The sequence below is a fragment of the Narcine bancroftii genome, chromosome 4 (genome assembly GCF_036971445.1).
Source record: "Narcine bancroftii isolate sNarBan1 chromosome 4, sNarBan1.hap1, whole genome shotgun sequence".
NCBI lineage: Eukaryota > Metazoa > Chordata > Chondrichthyes > Torpediniformes > Narcinidae > Narcine > Narcine bancroftii.
The window spans coordinates 290,630,936-290,643,154 of record NC_091472.1 but is presented as its reverse complement, the minus strand read 5'-3'; the positions used below and the strand labels follow the sequence as shown (position 1 = coordinate 290,643,154).

Genomic DNA, 12,219 nt, shown 5'->3' with positions numbered 1-12,219 from the left:
TTTGGGTTGCAATTTTACACGCTTCTTTATTTCTATCAACTTATCACACCAAAGAGATCGAGGTAATAAAAACAATTTTTGGATCCTGTCCTCCCAAGGGAAGTTGTGAGATTATTGGACTGAGAACTAGGGCATATTATGGCGCTAATTCTAGAAGTGGCTGGGGTTTATTCAATGTGTGTTAACGATTGCCAAAGGCCCAGTTATATCAGAGAGTGGGTGAAAGAACAGGTGTAAATCATTACAAAGTGCTTATAGATAGCGGTGTGAGTTGCAAGAAGATGCCAAAGATTTAGAAAGATATGAATGAGCAAGGGCTTGGTGGGTGTGGGCGATGGAATATAATGTGGAAAATGTTAATACATTCTCTAGGAGAAGGAAAATAACTCTTTTTCTAAATTTCATGAGCTTCAAATGGGTTGATGTTCATAGGGACTTGGAATTAATGTATCTGAATTACTGAAAGGTAACATGTAGATACTGCAAGTAATTAGGAAGGCCAAAAAATCTTGTTCTTTAGTGTGAGATTTAAATGCAGGAGTATGGATATCTTACTGCAAATATTATAGGGCTCTGATGGGATCATGGAATCCAACAACAGAGGGGTGACAGATGCAGTGGTATCTATCACTTAGCAAGTCCTGTACGTCCAGTGAGTCTACTGGTGCGATAATGGCTATACTTTGGTTATTTCCTTTGAAACCACCAGTTAAAATCAGCGTGATCCCTGGTATCTTCTATTTTATCTCTTTTTAGTAAACACTGGTGTTTTTCTCTCTACCAATATTTATGCTGAGTCTTAATTAGTTACAGCATTTCAAGTCTTTATCCCTCCTCCTCCGTGATTAACCATATCATTTATCTTCTTCAATTTGAAGTCAAAGCTCTGAATGTTCACTTTGCTTAGACCCACCTGCTCAGTGTGACTGGGAATACTTATCTTCATAAAGCTGTAATCAATTTAGGAATTCTTGCTCTCTTCTTCCCTTCCTTTAGGTGTTGGCAAAGCTGATTTTATGATTGATTGCAGGGTGAATTACCATGCTTTTTCGTTGTCAGCTAACCACTAAATTCAGCGTGTAAAACTTTCAGACCCCTAGGAATGGAAGACAGAGGGACTGACTTGTGGGGCTATCTTAGTGAAGTGCAACTGGTTTAAATCCTTTCTCATCTTTGGGTCTCAATATTGACAAGCTGACACTGCTCTAAAATGTCTATCTATTGTAAAATGTATAGATATGATAAGGTGTTACATTGACAATGTTGACAGTACATATCTGATTTTATTTGATATCCTTGGCCATTGTCCTTTGCTCTTGCACGTCCTCCACTGATATCGAGTGTCAGGGAACACTGAGAGTAATCCCCATTGCTGTGAACTAACCGCCAGTAAAAAATGATCGAGGCTGTTGCAGTTAACTTTCTTGTTCCCATTCTGCACAAACCTGGCTGAGGTTGACTGCTTGTTTCACAAATGGGAACGGACACAATAATTTTGCAGACTCTCTTTGTGAATATTAGCAGTGACTTTACATAAACTGAATGCTAAAATCTGTTGAAGAGTCAAGTTGATCTTAATAGCGGAAACTAAATGCGGGAATATCAGACACCTGATTTTTTTTTCTGTTCCACCTACACATTCTGACAGAGAAATGCTTTGCTCTGGCTGCAGTTCCTGGACTCATTTCACATCTGATTTTCAAGAAGTAAATAATTCATTCTCATTTTTTGTTATGAAATTAGAATGCATACTGCTTTCCTTAAGCCAATCCAGTAATAATTAATTTAATTTCTACATTAATTATCCTGCAGTTTACAAATAAATTAATCACAAAATTATCAACTGTTTATAAAGTTTTTGACTGATGCATTTTGTAGACTCTTTGGCGAGAATATGGGATCAGTACCATTTGCTTTTTAGCTGCCAAGAATGCACAGATATTTGCATTTTGATGCTTCTCTCTCTCTCTCTCTCTCTCTCTCTCTCTCTCTCTCTCTCTCTCTAAAATGATCACTGCAGGGGAGACCTGCATTTATGAGTTGAGTTGTTATAGTCATAAGGCCTTTTGATAGTGAAAAAAAAGTGAATGTAAAGGTGGATATCCTCTGCTTTTACATCGATTCAACTACCTTTAGAAAAAGGCCGATGACCCTTCAGGGTCAAACAGGTGAAATGAGTTGTTCCACCTTGCTCCATAACCTAGGGGCAGGCTGATGTCAATACGATAATGCTGTCAGCCCGTGACCCAGGAGCTACCACCAGGGCTCCAATGGTAATTGGTGCTGGGGTTAGGGCTCCCTCCTGCCACCCAGAAATGATCTGTTCCCATTCCCCCTCCACCTCTCACTCCTTCACCAAGGTCATCAAGACTGAGGAGCAGGAGGGCAGTGAGGAGCTGAGGAGAGCAGGAATGGACATGCAAAATGAGTGGGAGTGAGGGAGTCCGGCCCGAAGAGAGACCAGCTGGGGGCAAGAACAGTCAGACCTCTAGGGCCAGAGGTCGAAGGGACCCAGGTGCTGAGTACATGGCCCAGGAGGAAGGAGGACAGATGCTGAGGAGTGGAGATGGAGAAGCAGACCCAGGAAGTCTGATGGATGAAAGAAGGGAGTGAAGAGCTGTGCTCGGCGTGCTGGAGGAGCAGTACTGGGCAGAAGATCTGGAAGAATCAATGGGCATCTTCATTATCCATAATTCCCCATCCAGCGGGACTGCTCTGCGTTTTCCAGTGTGGTTCCAACTGTATGGGGGTTATGGGTAATGAAGATGGCCATTGCTTGGAGCATATGTTCTACCTCATGGTGACGGGCAGCACTTCTGCACCACTCATCGCGTCTCCCTCAACTCCGGGGGATGGCTCCTGATGCTGCTTTCTATAAAAACAACTCTGGATCAGCCTTATAGGGGGAAAAAGGCAGACTTGAGCCAGCCTCAATGTGGCATTGTTGCATATAAACACCTATAGAGACACACAAGGTGGAAACAGCCCCATTACCCCAACTTGCACATGTTAATCAAAATGTCCCATCCATACTCCTCCCACCTGCCAGCATTTGGCCTGTACCTTTCTAAACCTATCCAATGCATGTATCCATCCAATATTTTCTTAAACAATGCAATAGTTACTGCCTCAACCACTTCCTCCAGCAATCTATCCATACATTCACCACTCTCTATATAGAAAATATTACTCCTAGTCTCCTGTTAAATCTCTTCCCCCTCACCATAAACCAACAGTTTGGTTACCGATTCCCCTACTCTGGGCAAAAGACTCTGTACATTCACCCCATCTATTCTTCTCATGATTTTATGATATAACCCTTCATCCTTCTGCTCAACCCCACCCTATAACTCAGGCCCCTGAGTTATGGCAGCATCCTTGTAAATCTTCTCCACATCCTCTCAACATTTCCTGCAGCGCAGATAGTTTTGAACTCAATACTCCAGATACAGCCTCACCAATATCTCAGTGAAGGTATTAAAGCTCCAAAGAAGCACTGAGGAAATAACTCACGAAATGCTTTTTTGGTTATCTTAAAGTTTAATGTAGAAGCTAACTCTTCAAGTAAGAGGGCTAGTTGCTTGGAGTTTGTCAAATGTGTTCAGGAAAGCTTACTAAATCAATATATAGAAGTACCAATGAGAGGATGCAATACTTGATCTCCTATTAAGGAACCAGTCAGGTCAGGTGACAGATGTATGTGTAGATGAACTTTTTGAGACCAGTGACCATAGCATTATTAGTTTCAAGTTAATTATGGATAAGGATAGGTCTGGTTCTCAAGATTCTAAATTGGATAAAAGCCAATTTTGTTGAAATGAGAAAGGATCTAGGAAGATTGAATTGGGACTATTTGTTATCTTTCAAAGGCAAAATTTTGGGAGTACAGCATTTGCATGTTCCTGTCAGGATTAAAGGCAAAGTTAACAGGCACAGGGAACCTTAGTTTTCAGGTGATATTGGCGATCTGGTTAAGAAGAAGAGAGAAGTGTATAGCAGGTATAGGCAATAAGGAGAAAATGACATACTAGAAGAGTATAGAAAATGTAAGGAAATACTTAAGAAGGAAATCAGAAAGGCAAAAAGTAAACATGAGGTTGCTTTGGAAGATAATGTGAAGGTAAACTCATAGGGTTTCTACAGGTAAGTAAAGAGTAAAAGGATAGTAAGGGACAAAATTGGTCCTCAAGAAGATTAGAGTGTGGAGCCTCACGAGATGGGGGAGATCTTAAACAGTTTTGTTTTGCATCAGGAAACTACTATAGTGTATAAGGAAGGAAGGAAAACAAGCAGTAGTGTCGTGGAACATATAAAGATTAAAGAGGAGGAGGTGCTTGCTGCCTTACAGCGAATAAAGGTAGATAAATCCCTGGGCCTGACGTGTTATTCCCTCAGACTTTGAGGGAGACTAATGTAGAAATTGCAGGGACCCTGGCAGAAATATTTAAAATGTCCTTAGCCACAGGTGAGGTGCCAGAGGAAGGGCGGGTAGCTCATGAAGGCTCCAAAGATAAACAAGGAAATTACAGGCTGGTGAACATGATCTCAGTGGTAGATAAATTATTAGAGGATGTCTGAGTCATTGGATATACAAGTATTTTCACAGCCAACGGCTGAGTAAGGATGGTCAGCATGACTTTGTGTGTGGTAGGTTGTGTTTAATGAATCTTATAGAGCTCTTCGAGGATGTTACCAGGAAAATAGATGAAGGAAAGGCTGTGGATATTATTCAGAAGGTTCAGACACTAGCTACCCATGGAGAGGTTGTAAACTGGATTCAAAATTGGCTGAATGGGAGAAGACAGAAAATTATGGTGGATGATTACTTCTCAGACTGGAGGCCTGTAATTAGTGGTGTGCCTCAGGGATCAGCACTGGAAACATTATTGTTTGTTGTCTACATCAGTGAGCTGGATGATAATGTGGTAAATTGGATCAGCAAGTTTGATGATAATACTAAGACTGGAGGTGTTGTGGACAGTGAGAAGTGCTTTAAAAGCTTGCAGAGAGATCTGAACCAAATGGAAAAATGGGTCAGAAAATGTCAGATGGAATTTAATTCAGACATATGTTAGATGTTGCATTTTGGAAGGACAAACCAAGGTAGGACATACACAGTAAATGATGGGGTACTGAAGAGTGCCAAGGAAAAAATAAATCTGGGAATAATTCCCTGAAAGTGGCATCATGGGCAAACAGGTTTGCAAAAAAAGGGTTTGGCATCTTGGTCTTCATATATCAAAGTATTGAGTACAGGAGTTAGGATGTTATGGTGAGGTTATATAAGACTTTTGTGAGGCCAAATTGGGGTATTGTGTGCAGTTCTGGTCACCAAATTACAGGAGGCATATCAGTAAGATTGAAAGAGTGCAGAAAAGATTTATTAGGATGTTGCCATGTCTTCAGGAGTTGAGCTACAGGGAAAGATTAAACAGATTAAGACTTTATTCCTTGGAATATAGAAGAATGAAGGGAGATTTAACAGGGATTTAAAAAATTATGAAGGGTATAGACAGAATAAATGCAAGTAGGCTCTTTCCACAGAATAGGAGAGATAAATACAAGAGGACATGGCTTTAAGGTGAAAGGGAAAAGGTTTAGGGGGAACATTAGGAGGAACCTCTTCATTCAGATAGTGCTGGGAATGTGGAACGAGCTGCCATCTGACATAGTAAAAGTTTTAAGAATACATTAGATAGATACATGGATTGAAGTGGTCTGAAGGGTTATGGAATGGGTGCAGGTCAGTGGGACTAGTGGAATGATGTTTTGGCACAGACTAGAAGGGCCAAATAGCCTGTTGATCTGTGCTGTAGTGCTCTCTGGTTCCGTAGTTGAATAGGTGTTCCACCAACAGGATGAACTGCCCCTAACCTGACAGAACAACTAACTATTTAATGATAAGCTGTTGATTGTCCTTTTCTGGATGTTACTCCAACTCTACAAGATTCTGATGGTTTCCTTGGCAGTTTTATGCTGCAAAAGTGAGTTTGACAGATGCTAAGGGAATTTTCCCTGGCATTAAATCTCATGTAAAAGTCCATTTCTCCCAGACATAAATGCATAAGCAGGAATTCCCTTTGGATTACAATTTCATGCATGAACTGTTTTGATTATCCAAATGCAAAACTAAAAACCACCAGTGAATAAACATTAAAAATCAAAGTTATTAATGAAATTAAACTAAACTACATGTTATACTAAACTAATCTGTGTGAAATCTTTTACTGGCTGTCTTCTCGAGCTTGTACATCTTGGTGTTTTACACACCACCTGCATGGTTGGACCATGACTAATGCAGTCTACTTGTCTTCAGGTGGACTTATAAGGTAATCTGAAATAGCTCTTGGCATAAAGAACCCCTCTGCAAACTGACCCCTCATGGCTTAGATGGCTATAGCTTGAAAGGGCTGCTGTAGAACAATGAACATTGTTCTTGAAGGAAAAAAATCAGATTCCAGTTCCAAGGATCTGTGACCACTCTACCAGACATGCTTCAATGGAAGATACATTATTGAACTACATTAATATCTGTAAACTCTATCCTTACTGTTATATAGTCAGGCTAATGTGAACTATTTTGTAACCGTGTAAGTATACACCCTTCTCACTGTAGTAACTGTAGTGCACCACGGCGGGGCGTACATATAGAATGAGTGTAAACAGTTTCCTGAGATGGTGGAAGGCATCAGTAAGTAAAGTCTCTTGTTATTTGAATCTTGCATCTCTAAGCTATTTAAGAAGCCTCCCAAGTAAAACAGAGAGATAACACTTAACTATCATTCAGAGTTCAGGAAATCTATCAGCCTCTATTGGCCAACATCATAAATATCATTAAATCATATTTCAGAAGGCGTTTTCTATTCCTTTACTGGAAAGTGTGTATTTGAAGTCAGTGACAAGTTGGATGGTTCTACTATCCTTGACATTGAATGCAGAAATTCTGGAATGCTTCCTCTTATGTAAAGCAGTGTTTTCCACACAGATCAGTAGACATTGGAATTTTTATCTAAGACCTCTGAAGAAGAATTTGTGGGATAATCTTGTCCTCCATAAGCTACACATTTCCCCTGCCCAAGCTACAATCTAACTGTGTAAAGCCCCTCTCTGGGGAGATTCTCCCTCTGAGCAATTCCCTAATTTCTATGAAATGTTATCATTTTAGCAGATGGCTGCAAGAGTGAAGACAAGTAACGGTGTGCATTCATCATTCTTATCTTCTTGTTCTTGCACTGCCTGGAATGATAAAGCGTTCAGGCTATGTTTAAGATGTAAGGAAGGAGGGAAAGTAAGAGGGACAATTTTGCAACATCTTCACCTTACAATTTGTCAGAAATTGTGGGATGGTAGGGCAGTGGAACACAAAGGGATTATATTTAATAGTTTAAAGGTTGTCACTGCAAAGACATGCAACCCAGTTATGGAGTCAAGGATGTTGAGACAGAAGGAAGTGCATCAGTGAGTTCTGCGCAATCTAATGGAAGGACATGGTTGCGATGATTGAACAGCTGGAATATGTGCATCTGAGAATTTAGGGTGTGAGTGAGGATATTGGAGAATATCGGGTATGATTTCTATTCCTTGAATCGCAGGTTGGCAAATGACAGCTTAGTATTACTATTGGTAAAATGAGGAATTTGAAGATACATACACCGATTTTTACTCCTTGTAGAAGCTACTTTTGCAATGGTATCTTTCAGTTCTTGCAGTTAACATCTGCCCTTAATTTTCATTGCAGTTTGTTACTAACTGCTGAGATATCATTTGGAGATCACCCAAGATTACTGAACTCTTTTCCATTGAAGACTTCACTATTTGCAGCCTACCAAACTGCTGGCACCTATTGTGGCCACAATGTATCCAACTTTTAATCAGTGCAGTCTGGCTTCAAACCATTCTACCTCAGTATAACTAGGACTATCCATTCACATAATTAGCACTGTGCCTGATGGGCTCTAAAATCACCAGATCACATTAGACACTGCTTTCATTGCAATTAATCTATACAAATTAATTATGAGCCGATTTTCAAGATTTACTGCATTTTATAATTTTCAACTTGCAATTTATTCTGAATTTCATATATATATGTATTTTTAGATATACATCAGAATTATTATTACCATACATGCATTCTATAAATTCCATTTTTATGTTTTAAAATAATTACTTGTAACTGATAGATACATTTTATTAATAACAAAGGCTACTTAATGATTAAACATAAAATAATATTTTCCGAGATTCACTTCATGCAAACACTGTTCAGTTTCACCACCTCATCATAAGGATGGTAAAGTTGATAACTGATTTTGGTGACTAAAGGCAATTCAGATGAAAAGGAAACACTACTTTTTCTCTCTGTTTCAATAGTCAAAATGTGCATAGAAAGACATATGCAAAGGCTGAAGACACCTCAAAGTAAGCATCAACTTCACGTGATGTTTCAAAATTTTACAGGAATTGATCACATTCAAAAAAATAAATCACAGTAAGTATTATCTGCTTGATATTTTCTCTGACATCGTTAGTTCTCAACTGTTGTTTGTTTTTGTTGATGGGAAACCCTTTGATTGCCAAGATGGTTTCTCTTGGGAGAGTGTTTTAGGTTTTGAATGTATATGCAGTATGCTCTATAGTTACATACAAGAAAACACCAATTGTTGCATACACAAGATGGCACAAAGACTACCTTCAGTAGAGAAGGCAATTTGAAAAAACAATCGAAATATTGCTTATAATCTCGGTGATCAGTGAAGGTTGTCACTGTGCACTCCATACAAAGAGAACATTTTTTGAACTTTACTCCAATTTGAAGAGCAACGTCTTTACTTTGAAAATATTTCACACGCTCTCGAATTGTCAAGCTTACATTACATCGTCATTTCCAACAGCCCAAAATATACCTTAGAAACGTTGTTATCTTCAGAGATTGCGCTTATATTTTGTTAATGCAAAGAGTGGGATAAAAAGGAACATTCGGTTAAAGCTAAATTTGCTGCAGACATTGTGTGCCAAGATTTTGAACTTGTGGCAGCGATTTCCTGTAATGTTATATGTACTGTACTGCACAAAAACATACAATTATGCTTACCAATAAATCACAAAATAAGATGACTCCTTGATAAGAGCTTGAAAAAAGTAAAAACATTTGGAAGGAAAATGCTACTAAATATGGAAACTACTGCTTTTTAAAAATAGTGTGCCATCTGTTTCAATTAATTTATACAAATCGTCCTTGATGATGGGAGTCCATGAAGTACTAGATCCAGCTTTACAAAATCAGGAAAAAAAATTACACATACATCAGGACAGACAACGGTAAACTTTACCTGAAGAAGAGTCACTGGAGAGGGGATTGCCATCTGAAATACAATTGAACTTCAGTGATTACAAGCATTACAAATTGTGATTTAAAAATAGTAACATGTTGCAAGACATAGGTTTCCTTTTGATGAACCAATGCACATGTTTTGGGCTTGCAAAGCACACTGTCAATCTTTAGTTATTTTTCTAGGTGGCAATTGTATCAAAGACCTGCGGAGTTTCTCTAGCATTTCTGTGTTGTAACAAAAACCTTTTACTAACCTGTTCAAGCAACTCCTGCCATGCGAGAAGCTCCAAGTATTTTTTCATTGCACTATAGAGAATGACACTGCCAAGAATTTGTTAAGTAGAAGGGGCAAGCCAGTAACTCGTACTGTACTGCTGTCGATAGCTTCCCCAGAGCTACACCACAGAATTGTCATCCACAATGGGGTTTGGATATTGAAAGGGACCTTGCTGAGTTGCTGTCTTCTTATCTGTGGATGGACTATGCACTTTGCTCCCACTAGCTGCCCTCTTTTGGTTGGCGCACGTTGTTCATCGTGATGCATTATTTCTTCATGAAAAAGGCATCGGAAGCTTTTATTTTTCTTATTTCAGCATGAAAACTACCAGTAAGGTCATCTTTATCAAAAGCGTAAACCAAATTATCAGAATATCTCTGATAAGATTGCTTCTCCAAAAGATTATGTTCTTAAAAACAAATGTTTTAGGCCTACATCACGGTAACAGGCCATTTGGGCCCATGAGCCCGTGCCACTCTATTACACCTAATTAACTTATAACCCTCGATTTGATCAGTGGGGGGAAACTGGAGCCCCAGGGAAAACCCACTCAGACACAGGGAAAATGTACAAACAACTTACAGACAGTAAGAGATTCGAACCCTAGTCCCAATCATTCGTGCTGTAACAGTATTGCGCTATCCACTTACACCAAGCATGCTGCCCAGTGTTCCAATTTTGTTTTTCTTTTTTATTCAGTTTAATCTTATACTTTCATTGCAGTGTTAAATCCACCATTTCCTTTAGCAAAACTGATGTATGGAAAGACTATCTTGAGGCCTGTTTCCATCTTGTTGTTTTGACATCAGTTGTTTGTGCCATAGAATAATGCAACATTTTTCTTGATGAGAATTCATGGAAAGGAGAACCTGGGTGATTTGGTTAATTGTGGTTAAGATGGCTCTTTAAAGAACAAGTCAATTTATTCCTCTTTCCTGCTTTTTCCTTGTAGCTCAGCAAGTTTTCCTTTGCCATTGATATATCCATTTGCCTATTGAAGATTACTATTGGATCTGCATGCTGAATCAGAGATTCTGCTCCAGATTATTACTTGTTACATGAAGAAAAATTCTTCTAATCAAGAGGTTCTCAACCTTTTTCTTTCCACTCACATACCACTTTAAGTATTCCCTATGCCTTCGGTGCTCTGTGATTAGTAAGGGATTGCTTAAGGTGGTATGTGGGTGGGAAGGGATGGTTAAAAATCACTGCTCTAGACCCAATTGTCTCTGAAATATTTTGCTTGAGAAAAATTGTCATTGGCCCATTTCCTTTGGAGTCATGAAACCATGCACATAACGAGTCAATTAGGTACAAGTAAATTTTCAAACTTTTTATTTCCACCCACATAGCACCTTAAGCAATCCCTTACTAATCACAGACCACTTATGGAATAGGGAATACTTAAAGTGGTATGTCCTTTGGCCTTTTTGTTAGGAATATTATGTCTGTTAAAATTTTGAGCCACTCAGTTAAATCTCATTTTTACCTTCACTGATCCTAGATTCTGCAATTTCTCCATATAAATGGAGTCCATCATCATTCTAGTAAGGCTCTTTTGTCCCTTCTTCATTCTTTTTAAAATAGGGGTCTTACTAAAAAGGTTCAGAATTCGAAACAGTGCACAACATGATCATACAGTGCAAAGAGTGACAACTTAATTCCTGAGCTGGACTGTAGATGTTCCTTGCGGTCTTGTCCTGAGTCTTACCACCTTCAACTACCTCAGCAATATGATCCATTTTATTAAAATGTCAGCTGTGCTGATGTCATGACAGTGTCCACTCAGATTCCATTGAAACAGGTCACAGCCATATACTGCAGGCCCCAAGCAACATTAAGGCACTGATTATGGCAAGTAATATTTACAGCAGACAATTACAAAACATTGACAATCTTCAACAAGAAGGAGTTTAAACAAACTAAACTTGATATTGACAAACACAAGTTCAAGAGCTATCATGTAATCTTGCAGCTAAATAATAATTAGTTAGACCACCCACTTGGAGTCAGGATGTGGATTCTGCAGAGAGGGAGCAGAGGAAGTTTATAGGAATGTTGTCCAGATTGGAAAGGGTAGGTTGAATGAATGGTCTATTCTCCTTGGAGTCATGGAGGATGAGGGGTAACCTGATGGAGGTGTACAAAATAATGAGAGCCATTGATCATGTGGATGGCCAGAAGCTTTTTCCCAGGGAAGAAATGGCTAACACCATGGGGTATAGTTTAAGGTGGTTGGAATTAAGTACAGGGGGGATTTAAGAAATAGGTTTTTCCACACAGAGAATGGTGGGTGCATTGGATAAGCTGCCAGGAATGGCAGCAAGGCTATTACATTTGGACCTTTTAAGAGACTAATGATTAGGTACATTTAACTGAGAAAAATTGAAGTTTATGCAGAATGGAAATTCTAGGCAGTTGTTAGAGTAGGTTATTAAGTCAGCACAACACTGTGGGTTGAAGGGAACATACTGCGCTGTAGATCTCAACGCTTCATGTCTTAAACTCCTGCACCATCTAAATCTTGAGATTTACTGTAGTCCAGAAACTTAACAGGACCAACCTTAAAAACTGTCTGGCTAAAAAGGGATCACATCTTGCCTCTCCA

At 39.1% G+C, this 12,219-nt stretch overlaps 1 protein-coding gene across 1 annotated transcript in view; it reads right to left on the bottom strand.

Annotated features, from left to right (window-relative positions):
- Window positions 1-12,219, bottom strand: part of LOC138762473 (voltage-gated inwardly rectifying potassium channel KCNH7-like) — a 192,670-nt gene that overhangs the window by 146,701 nt on the left and 33,750 nt on the right. The window contains exon 3 of the mRNA XM_069936229.1: window positions 9,333-9,365. Within this exon, the coding sequence (XP_069792330.1) occupies window positions 9,333-9,365 (33 nt within the window). The remainder of the gene's footprint in view (window positions 1-9,332; window positions 9,366-12,219) is intronic.